This window comes from Eurosta solidaginis, chromosome 3, assembly GCF_040869045.1.
Source record: "Eurosta solidaginis isolate ZX-2024a chromosome 3, ASM4086904v1, whole genome shotgun sequence".
Classification (NCBI taxonomy): Eukaryota; Metazoa; Arthropoda; class Insecta; order Diptera; family Tephritidae; genus Eurosta; species Eurosta solidaginis.
Genome location: NC_090321.1, coordinates 915,080 through 931,981, shown reverse-complemented (window position 1 = coordinate 931,981; position 16,902 = coordinate 915,080). Strand labels below are relative to the sequence as shown.

The 16,902-nt window shown below is 37.0% G+C and overlaps 1 protein-coding gene and 1 long non-coding RNA gene across 2 annotated transcripts; both read left to right on the top strand.

The window, feature by feature from the left end:
- Positions 1–6,466: 6,466 nt before the first annotated feature.
- LOC137243052 (thioredoxin-related transmembrane protein 1) lies at positions 6,467–12,907 on the top strand. Its single transcript, XM_067770221.1, has 4 exons — positions 6,467–6,945; positions 10,408–10,569; positions 10,639–10,813; positions 11,752–12,907. Exons 1-4 carry the CDS (start codon positions 6,725–6,727, stop codon positions 12,289–12,291), a joined length of 1,098 nt encoding a protein of 365 aa, XP_067626322.1. The 5' UTR covers positions 6,467–6,724; the 3' UTR covers positions 12,292–12,907.
- A 2,916-nt stretch (positions 12,908–15,823) lies between these two features.
- LOC137246177 (uncharacterized) lies at positions 15,824–16,368 on the top strand. Its single transcript, XR_010951427.1, has 3 exons — positions 15,824–15,900; positions 15,961–16,064; positions 16,152–16,368. It is a non-coding gene; the product is annotated as an uncharacterized lncRNA (long non-coding RNA).
- The last annotated feature ends 534 nt before the right edge of the window (positions 16,369–16,902 follow it).

The window sequence follows — 16,902 nt, the reverse complement described above, 5'->3', positions numbered from 1 at the left end:
GCGCGAATAATTACTGCAAAAAAAAATCGCAAAAAAAAATTTTCAGTTAAATATGTGTCCTAATACTCATGGGAATGCTGACATCCCCCTCCGAAGGCACTCGGGATACAGGCAAAACTAAAAAATGAAAAAAAAATTACATAAACTCATTCATACATGTCCCTAGTGCTCCCAACCGCAGTGCGAGGGGGTCTTAAGGCCCCCTCCGGGACCGGTTGGGGTCACTAGGGTCACTCCAGGCACACACGGGTCGGTCTCAACACGCCCAGCCGCAACGCAGGGGCAGTCTCCAGGGGGCTTGCCCCTGGGACTGGTTGGGGGTGTTGAGGCCTCCCGTCCATCCTCGCTGGACACCCCTCCTGCCTCCGCCGCAATGGGTGGAGCGGTTTCGGAACCGCTCCCCCAGTCTGGCGGGACAGGAAGGAGTGCCACTCTGAATCCCAGCTCAACCCGTCACAGTCCAGGTGGTATTCGAATCTACCACCTGGGACGTGGGATGAGCTGGGGTTCTTCCAACTCACACACACTCTCACACAAGACAACACAAAATTCGGCATATAACTAAAAAAAACTACTTTACAAAAAAAACTTTTTAAAATTTACTAATAAGAGAAAAAAAAACCCAATTAGCGGACATATATTTTCCAATGCCGACTGCAGACAACTTTCCGGGAAAACAAAAAAAAACCCCAATTACAAAAAAAAATAAAGTGCGTGCAGCACTGCCTCACTGGGTGAAATCAAAAAAATCCGGAGGACTGACGTGAAGTCCCGTGACCCCTTCGGCCACTGCCCCCGATGACCAGCCCGGACAACCTGATCCGTCCAACCATCCCACCGCAACGTAGGTGGCAGCTTCTGTGGCTGCTCACTCGGACTGGTGGGATGGTCAACCTCACAGGTTGACCCGACTGACCCCCGCGGCCAGCGCCTTAGGTGCCACGTTGGGCGCCATCTGTTATGGCGCCCTCAGCAACTGTCAACGATGATCACTTCGGACAACTTGATCCGTCCAACCATCCCACCGCAACGCAGGTGGCTGCTCCTGCGGCTGCTCACCTCGGACTGGTGGGATGGTCAACTTCACAAGTTGACCCGGAATGATCAGCGCGACAGCGCCTCAGGCACCGAATCTCGTTGGGCGCCATCTGTTATGGAAACGCATTTACAATGGAAGCAGTAAGGAAGGCGGTCGGCATGATGTGTTGGTGCACAGTGGCTAGTCATTGTCGGCTGGGGCGGGTCCTTGCCAACCTTACTGTTCCTGCGCCATAAGCAGAAAAATGTTCCTATCATGCCTATCAAAACGAGCAGCTGTCAAATTCAAAAAAAACCTGGCAGAAGCGCAGAGACCGACTCAAAACGCTTATCAATACAAAATAAAACAACATCCGGCTGAACCGGATGTCACGGACAGACCGTTAACATTCCAAAAATTTAAATTCAAATTCAAAAAAAAACTGACGCAAAAAAGTACTACCGAACCGGACATGGCCGGTTACTAACGCTGAAAATCAAATTAAAAAAAAACCGCTGAAAAACCAACCAATAACAAAAAAGCTGAAAAATTTAAAAATAAAAAGAAAAGGGCCGAATATACATAGGGGGCGCCGCGGGTGTTGTTGCGACGCCCGGTGCTTTATCCCACCCTCAAATAACCATGGCCACCGACGCACCTGAATTTCGGTGGCCCCTTACCTGGTTCCCTAAGTGCCTTCTAAATGAGACGAATCATCAGCATTCCCATTTTTTTTTAAATTTATTGACAATTCATTATAAATTCCTTATAACCGTTCGATATAATTTCTTAGGTGGTTATTGCCAACCAAGCTGTCCTCATCTAAGAACTTATTTGAAATGTCTACAAACTCTTTGTTTTATTTTAACTTAAATTGCTAATACTGGAGTTACTCCACAGGACGCCAGTCATTTTGTTTTATTCAATGTTAAATAAGAAAATCAATAAAGTCGATACTTAGATTAAACTATTAATATTCGGAACGTATAATGAATGAAATTAATCAAAGCTGTCATGTCTATATTTTAATCTACTAGAACGACGAAGACCACTTTGAGTCACACTATTACCAACAGCTTTATAACTATCAAGAAGACTTGGAAATCCAGAACATGAAGCTTTAGTTTGAGATTCTTCTTTAGAATCTTCATCATTAATTTCTGTTAAATTTTCATTAATATTTCCCGAAAGTTCAATTTCTTCACATTGAAGGTCTTTACTAGGAAGAATTTGAACAGTAATCTCAACCAGGTTTTTATTAATCAAAGCATTATCATCAATATTTATCTCTTAATAATTGTAAATTAAGCAAAGCTCTAGAATAAATACAATTAGCTTAAATTTTTCTTTCTTTTGAATTATTTAAACTTTCGCATATTTTCATTTCTTTCTCATATGCTCGTATGTATGTACATCTACAACTGTGTTATATAAGGTATAATACAAAAATATGTTACGTATATGCTTAAATGTTTCTATACGTCTTTATTTTATTTGTTTGTGAGTTTTTGTTGAGAACTTTGGATATATTTTCCTTAAATTGTATATAGAAAAAAAATTTTATTGATTGCAACCTTTTTACATTTAGTTCTTGATAACCCTCCAAACGGGGAAAGGTATTTATACTTAGTTCCTTCCTTTTTTTTTTTTTTTGAGTGTATGAAATACAAAAAAAAGAACCTTATAGGTATGCTACGACTTGTTACTTAGACCAGGACCGCATGTTAGCAGTAATTTTCGAACCAAACGAAACAAAAAAAAATTTTCGCTTGGTTACACCCAACAAAAAATTGCGCTCTCATGAACGGCCTGCGTATGGTTTGAATCTTGCGTTCGCGCTTTCAAAGTAATTTTGCTAAGGTTTTATAATAAGCGTTTGTAAAAGAAATGTACTGCATATTAAGACTTAAGTGGAGTGTAGTGGTCAGTGACATGGAACGAACTCACCCATTGTTCTAAATGTTGTGGTTACAGTGAGTGGCGTTGCAACAGGCCTAGGTTCGGGGCCCTGTTGTTGTTGCGGTCCGCGTCGTGATGCTGCAGCGGCCTATAGTTGGCGGCCCGGCTGCCGTTGTTAGTAAAGCTGGTGGCTATTGCGCGCGACGATGCGCCGTCGAGTATGGTAGCGTGCGCGCGGATGGTGGCAGCGCGCGATTTCGTTGGCGCTATTGTTGCCGCACTGTAATTACGGCTCTGCTGTTGTTGTTGTAACTGGTGGTTTCTGTAAGTCTGGTGGTGGTGTTGCCAATTGAGTCGTTGTTGGACCATATAGATGGGTTGTGGCTAACATTGCCGTTTCAACGGGCACATGAGCATATAAAGTGTGTGCCACAGGTGGTTGTAACTTTACTGCAACCACATTCATGTACACCTAACCGCTTGCAAATGTTTGAACCAACTTTTCAATTGTAGTGAGACTCCTCGCTGTTTTAATGCGTTCAGCAAAATTCGTATATTTTATACTTAGTAAAAGATGACTGATTGAACATAAATGGAATAAGTTCTGCTTTTTATAGTTAATAGCAGAGAAGTATGTTATAAACGATTTTCAAATGTTGTCTTTTTAGATCACATTTATTTTTCTGCAGATTGATTGATAACGTTGCAGATATCTTTCTCGTAACTTCTGTAATATTGTTACTTCCTTTGCACTTTCCTGGTGTACAACTAGTTTTCTTTGTTTTTTTATAGTTGAACGGAGTGCCTTTTCCTAAAGACTTAGCTGGAAAAATATGTTGGAACCACTTGTTCTGTATGAGTTTGCCGTTTTTCATAGACGACACGCAATTCCAACGATGAGACCCACGTACGCACACGTTTTGGAGTTTAGTCAAAGCCTTCACAACTCATTAGACTTTTAGGTTATGGTTGCTGATATCAATTTCGTAGTACAATTAATCGTCACTTCAACTTGTTTCAAATTTTGTTGGCTTGTACTGAAGTGCCAAGTCCACACGAGTATCTATTACACACTTATTGCTGTATTCTCATTTTTTTTTTTTTTGGCCTTTCCGGACGCGTGCCATCCACTTAATTGAAATTTTCTTCTTTTTCGTGTCGTCTGCAGAAAACGTGGTAGTTAAAAAAGAAAGGGGTATTTTTTCCTTAGTGATCGCCGGTCTGTCATTTCCTTCTTGTTTTCGATAATTTTCATCGCAACCTTCGCCACATCGCTAGGTGTGTTCCCGTGAACACGCTCCCAAGTGGATCGCAGCCATATGCCGTAGCAGCAGACCGTAACATTACATAGAAAATCAAAATTCAACAGACTTCAAAGTCAAGTTAAGTTTTGAGTAATCAGTAACATGCAATGTTAATTTAACAGAACTGTAAGTGACAGTTCGCAAGCCAAGTCAAGTCTATGCTAAGTATCAGTATTGGAGCCTTAAGTCTTATATGTTATCTGTCAACTGACTGACAGGATGTTCAATATGGCTTCTTTTTAGCGTTTTGACAGTGTTCAATATGGCGGCGCCTATCTTCAGCGGGTGATAGAAAGAGATACAGAATGAGACAGCGATTTTCAATTACAAATCAGGTGATCCAATCACTTTGGAATTTTGACGTCTACGCAGAAGATATCACACTTAGTTCATTGTACAGGTTTACAAGTATGATATGTATGAGGGAAACAATTTCTTTCCCTTTCTAACACACGGCAGTTTGACACTTCGGTCAGTGTCAAACTAGCGTGGAACCCAGTGGAACCTGCGTGGAACATGAGTTTTGACACTGAACGAAGTGTCAAAATTACCGGGGTTGCTTCGTCGAAAGCGACACAGGGAAGCAAAAAAGGGATCGGAATATCAGATATGGGTTGCTGTGATGGTAAATTTTTTGAACGAATTTAGTAGGAAATTTTAAGTGCACCCATATGGGTCCTTCAGAAAATTATAAAAAAAGTCTTCAATTGGGGTATCTGAGGACGCGTAGTTATTTCAGTATTAAGAATACAAACACGGGAGTTAAGTTTTTCTACCCGTTCAAAAGTTCTCCGCGAAAAACAGTTTGAAACCGAAGTCGACTACAATAACCCGTCCAAAAAAGCGGAAAGAAAAATGAAAAGACGCGTTTTGTCCTGTTATCAATAGTCCAAAGGCGGAAAAGTATTCGAATTATTGGAACCGAGGCAAAAACGCGTCTATTAATACTTCCCTCAACGGTTTTGGCCATGTTTTAGCAATCGTACCCAGTAATAAAGTATCACAATTTGTTAATTAAAATTGTCCAAAACATATGCATATTAAAAAAAGATGTAATTAAGTGCTCATTTGAAAGTAAATAAGGATATTTCTTTGTAATTTTGCAATAAAAATTTTACACAGTTTTCGTTAGCAGCTACTAAATTTTCTTGGACCTAAGAAGTACAACACTGCCAAATAGCATCCACACAAAAAACGAACAAGAACAAGCAATTTATCAGGTGAGCGTGGCTGTGTATGTGCGTGCTGCTACATATCCTACTTGTAGACCTGTACAATGCACTAATGCGGCAGTTACCCACGAACGTACGTAGAAAAAACGTGTCAGCTGACACGACCTATCTTATGAGTGTGCAATGTAAACGAAAACTCACCGACGTGCACCGCCCTTACGTACGTAGCCCGGAACGTAGAAATCAAAACAATTTTGATTTTTTCCGTAAGAACGTGTCAGCTGATCGCTCTCTCACTAGACAGAGTTGCCTAGTAAACTTTTGTGCGCTAATTTTTGACCGTTTGCAATTTTATGCAAAAAAGCCTAATTAAAGTTTGAAAAATTGTGGAAATAATTCGAAATAATTATGTAAAAGTGCTGATTATAAATATTTAATCTATTTATACTTATTTAATATGTATTCCGGCCTTTTACAATATCAAAAATTAAATTGGAAAAAGTTGATGTTTCCATAAGCATACATGCAAAATGGTCAATGGCAACAGTGCTTATCTGTAAACAATACACACACAAATATGTTATGTACATGTACACAGACGCACACATTGATTCCTACGGGCTTGAGAGTTCGGTCAAACGTGCTTCGTACGACAAACGTCCTTACGTACGGCACACGTCGGTGGGTAACTGCCGCATTAGTTATCATCATTGTTTACTATATAGTTTGGCAGCTTAAACAGAGGTTATGTTGCGAATAGAGTGGAAGGCAGTGGACTAGGCAGTCGAATGTCATATAATGAAGGAATGGTGTTCGGAGTTTTTTCAACGTTTTAAACAAAAATGATAAAAGCTTTAATATAAATAAAACTATTGTTTTAATAACAACAAAAACGCCTTATATATTCTATATACATAAATTCGTAAGGATTATCTCACTTTAAAATTTGAGTTAAATAATCTAAAGTTTTTTTTTGAAACTGAGTCGAGAACTGTGCGTGTGAATGTTCGTATTTTCACCGATCAGCTGTTAGTTGCGCTACTTAGTAAAATTTACAATGGTTATCATTCACAATGCTGCATTGGAATTGATAGAACAAGATCATCAAACAACAGCATAAAAGTTCACATTCGTTAATTTTTTCTGATTGAAGCTGTCGGACATATTTCATAGACAGTTTTTTTTCACTATTCAATAGTTGAGGTTTAACCAAATTTCATAAATGAACTGAACGTCTCAAATTTGCCACTAGTTTTTTGAGTGCAACAATATATAGAACAGAACGTGGATTAAAGTTATAACCGTAGGAAAAAACGAATAGCCAAGGAACAATGGCTGTAACCACACCTTCCAAGTCAAGCCTTGCACGGGGCTGTTTCAATGCTTTTTCAATATATTTAGTAATTTCTGTGGTATTTACTGCATTAAGTACAATAAAAGCGCATGCTGATGAAATTGAAATAATGGATGGAATTCAGGCACCTAAATCATTGGTAGAGCTGAATGAAGATAATTGGCAAATGATGTTACGCGGCGAATGGATGGTGGAATTGTAAGTTAACTGTTTGTGTAAAGAGCAACAATGGCCGCATGTATTGTTATGTAGGATATAGAAGATGCGAGCAGCTAGAAGGTGCATATTGAAATTTATTTATTTATTCATTTTTCAAATGGGATTTCGCCCCTTTTATTCATTAACCACGTATCGTTCGGGAAATCGTATTGCATAAAAAAATGTAATAGTCTAGAACATGGGTCGACTGCTAATACGTGTCCAAAAATTTCGAGAGAGGTGTCAAAAGACGCGTATTGACCTCGACAACAATAATCCGAAGGCGGAAAATAAAATTTTAACTCGGTCAAAATATTAACCAAAAATCGAAAAGTGACCCCGGGGGTCGAATCCATAGTATTTTTGGGCAGAACACCTTTCTTCGTTGGCGGACTTCGGACGCGCTTATAAAAAATTATCCTGGCCGGTCCACCAATGGGGTGGGATCAAAATTAAATACGTACAAAATCCTGTTGTACACAATTTTTTTCAGGGCACAACAACATTACAACAACCACATGAAGATTGACAACTTCAAGTGCAAATATCTCCGGACAGAGGCAAAATTTGTCTTTTCCGCCTTCTGAGTTTTGTTGTCGAAGTCAATACTTTTGACACCTCCTCAATATTGGACGCCTATTAGCAGTCGACCCACCCCTGTTCTAGACTTTTACCAATGTGGTAATGTAAAAGCAGCAACAATTATTTTTGGTAGAAGTGTAGAACCGGCTAATAATACGCTTTCAAATATATCGGTAAAGGTATCAAACGACGTTTAATCCGAGTGGGAACAGAAACAAAATAACTTTTTTCGGAGATGTTTGCAGTTGAAGTTGAACATTTTCATGGGGTTGTTTAAATAGGAAAAACAATTTTTCGGTTTTTCGCTAATATCTTTTGAATGGCGCAAAATTTTTTTTTCGTTTTCCCGTTATTGATAATGAGATCAAAACGCTCCTTTTGACACCTCTTCCGGTATTTTCGGACACGTGCCAGCAGTCGATGACTCTTCTAATCTTTTACCAAAAAAATTTTGGTTCCTGGTAAAAGAAGGGGCTTAAGACCATAATGGCAATTTATTTTGACTGACTGTAACATTACCCTTATTGATGCCTTATGAAAAAGTGTTCACATGAAAACTCGGTTTGCGCCAAAAATGTAGTTACGTGGCTAAAACCGGACGATATGGCTTAAACTCGCGCATACGACATAAATAACTGGAGAAATATCAAGTTACAAGAGACCTGAACCGAATAGAGAATGTATTAGCTTACTTCATCGGTTAACTTCTTGCACTTTTGTTTTGGTTCATCAAAGGGTTTCGGTTCTTTGGACGTAGTTGGGCTGGATACAACAGTCCAGAAAGAAATAAAAAAATAATTTGTTACGTGACCCTGAACTCGGTGGATGATGGCGGATTTACTTTTCACTATTTATTAGTGTTGTGTTACCATATTAGCTGGGCAATGTTTATCGCATTGTTATATGCAAATTTTCTTATTTAGCTTATGGTAAGTTAGAAATTTTCGGTCCTCAATCAAAATATTAATAATTGTGTTTTGCGCTCACGTATCGAAACCATTTTGACTCAATCGATAAATATAAAACTGTCAAACTTTTTATAAAAATTATTGTAATTTATGGATCTAAAGTGTACTACGCATAGCACCTAGTACAAATATTTTACTAATCTGAATCACCATTTTAGGGCTATTAAACACGGTACTACCGCTATAGCTGGGTGAAGCTGATATTTTTTGCATTACCTCTGATACTCACGCTCAATGTTATCAAGATAAATGGTTTCGATTTATGTACATATATATTTATTTCAAAAACTGTACTTTGACTACTCCTGCTAAACCATTGTGAGGTACACAAAAAAACCTGAGGGAATTTTGAAGAGCGTGAAATTCCCCACAAGATGCATGTTACCGATTCGCAATATTGTAAAAGGTTGCCAAGCACTGGAAATTGGGAAAAAAAGAATTTTCTTACATGCATTTTAAGTCGTAAAACTTTTAATTCAAATAGTAATTACTTATAAATAATATAAAGAGCTCAGACTTGGCGAGGATTTTTTTCTATTTGGAGATTAATATTTTGACGGACCGGCGAAAAGAAAAAATTCCAGAGAAATTAATCACCCTAATGTACCTCTATACATTGCAGACGTTTTTGATTTTCTTTGATTTGCAATAATCAGTTGAGATTAATGATTAGAATATCCTCTAGTATCCCTTCATCAATATTTTCTAATTCAAAATAATATATTCTAAGGTGGAAATCGCTCTCTATACAAAAACCTGTATTGAAGGAATATTAAAGATGATTTGGACCACTTCAGTAAACTCTTTATCTGGGTAGTTATGTAAAAAATAAATCAATATTGGTAAAATAAATAAATGTAAGGCGCGATAACTTCCGAAGAGATTTTAGGCCGAGCTTCTTTTCAAATTTGCGTCGTGTCCTTTTTAATTTTTCCTACAAATTTGCGGGGCGGGACCTACTTGTTTTATGCCGACTCAGAACGGCATCTGAAAGGCAGATGAGTTTTCACTGAGAGCTTTTCATGCCAGAAATATACTCAGAACGCTTGCTAAGCACTGCCAAACCTTATTTCTAAAATTTTGATGTTGCTTTGCCCGGTGTGTGAACCCAGCGCATTCGGTGTGGTAGGCGTAGCATGCTACCATCACACCACGGTGGCCGCCTTTGTTGTGAAACTATTTGAAAGATCTATTTTTGGACGTGGTTTGATTCTTCCCTAATATTTTAGTATGAAAATGCTAAATGGTAAGCAAAGAAAAAGTTATAAATATATCCTTCGAAAACTTATTTAAGAAACCATTGAACCACTTCGAAAAGTGGTTCGGTTTCCAATTCGGAACAAATAATTGCGGACGTTTTTTGTTCGATAAATTTTTCAGTTATTTATTTATCTATTTGGCGGCCGCCGTGGTTTGATGGTAGCGTGCTCCGCCTACCACATCGAAGATGAGGGGTTCACGTCTCGGGCAAAGCAACATCAAAATTTTAGAAACAAGGTTTTACAATTAGAAGAAAATTTGTCTAGGCGGGGTCGCCCCTTGGCAGTGTTTGGCAAGCGTTCCGAGTATATTTCTGCCATGAAAAGCTCTCAGTGAAAACTCATCTGCCTTTCAGATGCCGTTCTGAATCGGCGTAAAACAAGTAGGTCCCGCCTCGCAAATTTGTAGGAAAAATTAAAAGGAGCACGACGCAAATTGAAAGAGAAACTCGGCAGAAATACAATCGGAGTGTTTATTAAATCATTGCACTTTTTTCTAATTGAAATTTTTTTTTTCTAAATTTTCGATGTTGCTTTGGCCGGGAGTTGAACCCACGATCTTTGGTGTGGTAGGTGGAGCACGCTACCACCACACCACTGCGGCCTCATATGATATTCTGTTAATATAATATTTGTTTTTAATAACCCTTTAGTTTTGCACCATGGTGTCCGGCTTGTAAAAACCTTGCACCCACTTGGGAACGGTTTGCCAAAAATGCCAAGGATTTTAATGTAAATGTTGCTAAAATTGATGTTACCACATCGCCATCACTCAGTGGCCGTTTCTTTGTTACAGCGCTTCCTACAATATATCAGTAAGTTAATTGAATAATAAAAAATAATTTCTTCTTAATCTACATATTAATGTTACATTCCAACTATAGTGTTAAAGAAGGGCAATTTCGGCAGTATCGTGGCTCACGTGATGGCGATGCATTGTCATTGTTCCTCAAGTTAAAACAATGGGAAAAAATTGATCCGATTTCAGCCTGGAAAAAACCCGATACCGTACACATGTCCATACTATCATATTTCTTTAAGCTGTCACATACTTTGAAGGTGAGTTATAGAAGTATTCACCTTTATGTTGGTTGCCTTTCTATATTCCCACGACGCCCGGGTCTGTCGGTACGCAGACTATACGCAGAATATACCCGCGGTAGGTATGCCTGTCGTAAGAGGCGACTAAAATACCAAATTAATTCGAGTGGTTGTGTAGCGCAATCCTCTCAAGAGGTTGCCAGCGCAATATATAGCTTCTCCAGCCCAATTTTCAACCTCACCTACCCGCGGCGAATCCTGTTTCATTAAATGCCGAGGCTCTGACGACCCCAAGCTCCTAAAGGAACTAGGGGGTGGGGAGGGCGGTATGGCCTAAAAGGTTTAGTATGGTCATATAAATCGTTCCCGAGATGGTACCTTAATGGTGCTTTGTTACCGGAACGTACCGGATCTATATCCGGCAAAAGACCATCAGCATCGAAAACACTACCCAAAGCCTTCGGAAAGTGTGTTTATACAACTAATGATTTCGATACCTTTGGCGCCGTAAAGATTGTCTTCTCCGTCCTTGATAAAGAGCCGAAAGGCGTATCTCCCACTGTCATCAAACAAAAACTGTAAAAGTCGACAAAACAATTCATGTTGTGTGAAGTGATAAAATGACAACGAATTTTCATACATTTGCACAAATTTTTGTATGACAAACTTATTTTGTTTTTTTCATTCAGAACGCGATTGACCTCATGATCGGAGTTCGCTGTAATAATAATAAATATAATAATAATAATAATCTAAGTATTGATATACAATGTATTTATATACGATGTTCAGAACAAAAAGTTATGCCAGATTTATAAAAAGCTTTGCCTAGTGCATTAGTAAACTCATCTCTCACAAGTGAAGATCTGGGCAAAGAGTTCTATGTATATAATTCGCATTCAGTGGTTTGAGTTTGGAATTTTTATATTAACATTTATTCTTTTTTTGCCTATTAGGACTTCAATGTTCGCCTACAGGAAGAATATGGTTTACCTACATGGGGATCATACGCTCTATTCGCCATTGGCACAATATTTGTTGGCGCCACTTTGGGCTTGATGCTTGTTTGTGTTGTAGACTTTTTATATCCACCAAAGAAATCACATCGTCAAACCTTTTCCGAGTCCAAAGAGAAATCTGGCGGTTCAGACGCAATTGAAGATTTAGCAGCGGATGAAATTGAAGACGAAAATGATTTAGTTGATGAGCAGGACGACGACGATGATGACGACGACGAAGATCAAGAAGAGAATATCGAAGGTGCTGAAGATGGCGATGATAATTATAATGCGGCTAGTACTTCAGAGGGTGAGAAAAATTCAAATGCTAGCGAATCGGATGAACCAGAAAGCGAGAAGAATGCAAAAACATCTGCCAACGAGGGTGGTTCACAAGCGCAGACAACAGCAACAACAATTAAAAAGGAGGAAAGAAATGATAATAGCAGCACTAGTCCGGTTGAGGTGCGCAAGCGTAAACCACGCAAAGCCGATTAAAATTATTCGTGCAAACAATAAGCAGAAAACTATGCATATGTAGGAAGAAGATTAAGAAGTAGGTTATATTCTTTAAATGAGATGAAGAAAATTAATTAACATACATTTATTTTGCGCGTATTTCTGGACAAGTTTTTAGCTCTAGTATTTTTTGTTATTATTATTTAATTTAATGTTACGATTCGTATTAAATTTCGATGCTGCTATAATGCAGCAAATTATTTTAAAGCCATCTGTGTGCATATTTTGTGAAAGCAAAAATAAAACCAAAAATACATGTACTGTAATAACGATAATGCTAATCCATTCAAATGTCTTAGTAGTCAAACAGAATTAGCCATTTGAAATAAACAGAATATCAAATTGTGCATGTATGCAAAAATATCTCAGTCTAACATAATTGTAAATCAGCCGTTAGCTTTTAAAACCTTAATTGGTTATTTGTTTTTTTAAGTCGATTATATGCTATAGTTAAAGAAATATATATAGCTATATAAGACACTCATCAATTATATGCTTTGAAGATTATTTGTCAAATTTGAACCAATTAATTATTATTGCTAATAAACAACGCACAAATGCACATCAAAATAATTTGAAAAAAGCATAAACCAAAGTTTCAATCTGTCTTTTTTGGACCCGGTAAATCATTTGCCCTAACTGCATCTACATGTTTTTTATTCTGGTTTTCTATTTAAGCTACTTCACATTAAATTTTGATAAATATGTGTATAAAAAAAATATATATATATATATGTATATGAGAATATATGCCTTATTTAGTTCCCACACGGCATTTAGATGATTAAATTTTGAATTTCCCTACATATAAATACAATTTGATTCTTCTTTCTGACTAAATAATGAGTTATACAATTGAACAAAAGAAATAATCAAATATGAATACCTTTGATGATCAAAAACTGAAAATCATTTTTCGATCACGTTTTGGAATCATTTTTGAAGTCCTTTGATGATTAAATTTTAATATTTCATAAAAGTCAACAAAAAGAATAATCAAATATGCTCACCTTTCGATGAACAAAAACTGAATATAGTTTTTCAATCACATTTTGGAATCATATTTGAATCAAATGTGTTTACTTTAGGTGATCAAACATTTATAATCATTTTTAATTCAGCTTTCTGAATCTTTTCTGACTATATTTGTTAACTGAATAATGAGTTTTATACTTGTTAAAATTTTACTTTTCATTGAAAAACTTATTTTTTTCACATACACACATTTTTCAATCATGAAGTTCAGAAAAAATATGTATATAAAATTTTTATTATTAAGACATTCTTCAAGACAATTTAATGCAAATGCTGCTCATGCCCGAAGATTTCCCCAACCATTTCTCCACCCTCCCAGATAATACATAATAGTTGGACAATACAAAAGTTGTGAGCTATTTGACCAGGTAAGTGAAACTCTCTTGACATATGTACCTGGATATGTCTTCAACATCCCGTACCGTATCGTAATTTAAGATATTGACGATCATAGCTGATGTTGGATGTTTTAGTCGCAGGTGAATATCGGTCAAGTTTGTTTGCGAGTGACCTGTGGTTCAAATAGCTCACTTCCGCATGCTTTCTTCCCCTGATGAAATAAGATTATTATGTAGTATCTTATTTTGAATGAGATATGGAGAATAAATGCATCATAATCGCATTCAAAAATGAGTCAAAAATCTAAACCAAAACGATTGAAATATATTCACGAATATGATCAGAAAATGACTGTGAAAAGCAGTCAAATATTACTCTAAAACAATTAAAGCTCAATTTTACAATGATATCAAATATGAATAAAAAGCGTTTCGAAATATGAATCATAAATGATTATTCAAGAATAATCACATTTATGGTACATTTTTCTCCCGACGATACGCTAATATTCGAACAGAAAATGCTTTTAAATTTGAACGTTTTTAATCATCTTAGGGTATGATATTTGAATATTTTTTGATCAAAATTTACAAAAAAATGCTGGCTGGGTTGGAATACGAAGAAGGGACTGATCATGATAATGTACTGGATGGAATAAAAAACGCTAAAAACATATAACAGTAAAATTGGCTTTGAAATAGTTTATTTTCTTGTTGTTCAAGCGGATTACCAACAAAAGGCCTAAGCTTACACATTATTACGTAGTATGTAAATGGGTTATTTAATTATAATTTTTAACAGAACCGAACATTTTCAATGTCGAAGTTTATCCGGCTTCTACTTATATTCTTATTTTTCGGTTTGTTGGGTCTTATTCCCTTTTGATCTAAAATCTACCTTTAAATTCAAATCAAATTGATTTTCGATTTGATTCCCCAGCCAAATCAAAGATATAATAATTTTTTGTGATTTGATCATTCCATCAAATCAAAGATACTTCATTGGTCGTTAAATTAAAAGCAAAAACATTAGTTTTTCTTTTTTTCCTCCGACGCAAACATTCAAATGAGAACACGAAAACAGATAACCAGAAAAAAATATTTACCGGCATAACATATGTACCAGGACTAACAGCCAGGAAAACGTTAGGCGCATACATACCCAACAACACTATAGCCTTTTCTCATCGACCACATCAAACACTTAATACAATATTTACAAAAACTAAATACAGAACAAAACAACACAACGTTATTTATGAAATTAAATGCAATGGTAAAGAAGGCGAACCTTGCGATAAAATATATACATATAGGAACAACGAAGCGAGCTTTGGGAGCATTGTGAATGATAACTAATGCGGCAGTTAAGTGGCAATTACCCACCGACGTGTGCCGTACGTACCATAGTGTACAAGCATAGTGTACCTGTATATATACCTGTACCTGTACCTATACCTATACTTGTACACTATGCTGTAGCTACGCATTCATCCATAATGAGCTCTTATATCATAAGGCCGGGAAACCAGGGGTGGCTTTCCGTAATTCGATGGTCGACACTCGTCGGTACGATAATTCAATTCGATATCGAACCCTCGACGAGGCCGTTTTGGTTTCCGTATTTCGATAAAGGCACTCTCGTTCTCATATTTTGGGAAGTGTTTGGAAAGTGATTTGTGGCTGTCAAAAAGTGCGTGCCATAAATAAAAAAATAAAAAGCAAAAAATGTTTAATTGGCGTTATTTTTTGATTTTGGACGATTTTAGTGTGGAAAACTCGTCAATTAATAGGAGAAGGATAAGAGATGCATCTAATCCTATGGAGTTGCCACAAAAACAGTAAGATTATACACATTTCAAAGAGTAAGTCTTAAATCTGTACATTTGCATTTCACAGCTTCCAAACAAAATACTGGCTAACCAAAGAAATATGGAAATCTTAAAAGAAATCAACCTAAGGGAAGGTATACGAAGCACGTATATTCCTCAGATTTTGAGGCTAGCAGCAACACTGGAGATATAAGCAGGTGGCGGTTACCAATGGCAAACTGGTGGAGCACACACAGCACCAATGGGGCATAGTACATTGTCGAAGGTTTTTCGCAGTACTTTTGTATCTATGGATGAACATCTTTGTAGAAAGTGGATACTTTTTGAAAAAGACTTTCAGCCATGCAAGGAGTGGTTTAACCAAAAATATAATTTTCCGGGAGGTAATGCAGCTTAATAAATCAATTAATAACGAAAGTTTAGTTTTTTTAAATTCATTCCAGTCGTTGGTGCCGTTGATGGTACTCATTTGCAGTTGCTAAGACCTGTGGAAAATGAACATATATATTTCAATAGAAAAGGAAAGCATAGCATTAATGCAATGATTGTAAGTATATATGTACGTGCATACCTATATACATATGTTCTTTAGAACTGTTTATTGAGTAAACGCATTGGACATGCTTTATTACAGATATGTGATCATAAACTAATAATCAAAGCTATATGCCCACAATATGGAGGTGCTGCACACGACTCATTTGTGTGGAAGGCCTCAAAAGAGCGACTGGTATTGGAGCGACAATACAACAGTGAGAATAGAAACTCGTGGCTATTGGGTGATTCGGGATACCCCCTTGAACCATGGCTAATGACCCCGTACCGGTTACGAGAAGATGAGCCAGACGAAAGCAAAAGCTTTTTTAATGATACTCATTGCAAAGCTAGGATCATTGTTTCCATCGTCCCGTTTAGGCCGCTGGAGGATTTTATCAGACGACAGAAAACCAAGATATAGCCCAACAATTGTTGCGAAAATTGCAAACGTGTGTGCCGCTCTTCATAATGTGTGCATTAGCCGAAATATTCCTTTTCGTACCAATAATGAAGCTATAAGTTCTAGGCAAGAAGGAGTGATAAACCCTATCCCGCCAGACACAGGCAACCGAGAAGCAGATAGAATAAGAAATTGAATAAAAGACCATATTTTCCATTCAGCTATGTAAGAATTTCATTTTAATTGATAGCAAATAAAGTAAAATTGTTTGTAAATTGGTAATAAATAACATAAAATTGCACTTCATTCTCGTAAAAGTTCACTCATAGGACGAATTAATTAAATAAAAAAATAGATAAACATTGTACTCATTTAACACATATATATATAGGTAGGTTCATTTGCTATTAATTTTTCTTTTCAGCAAAGAGAGTTCAACTTTTACCTT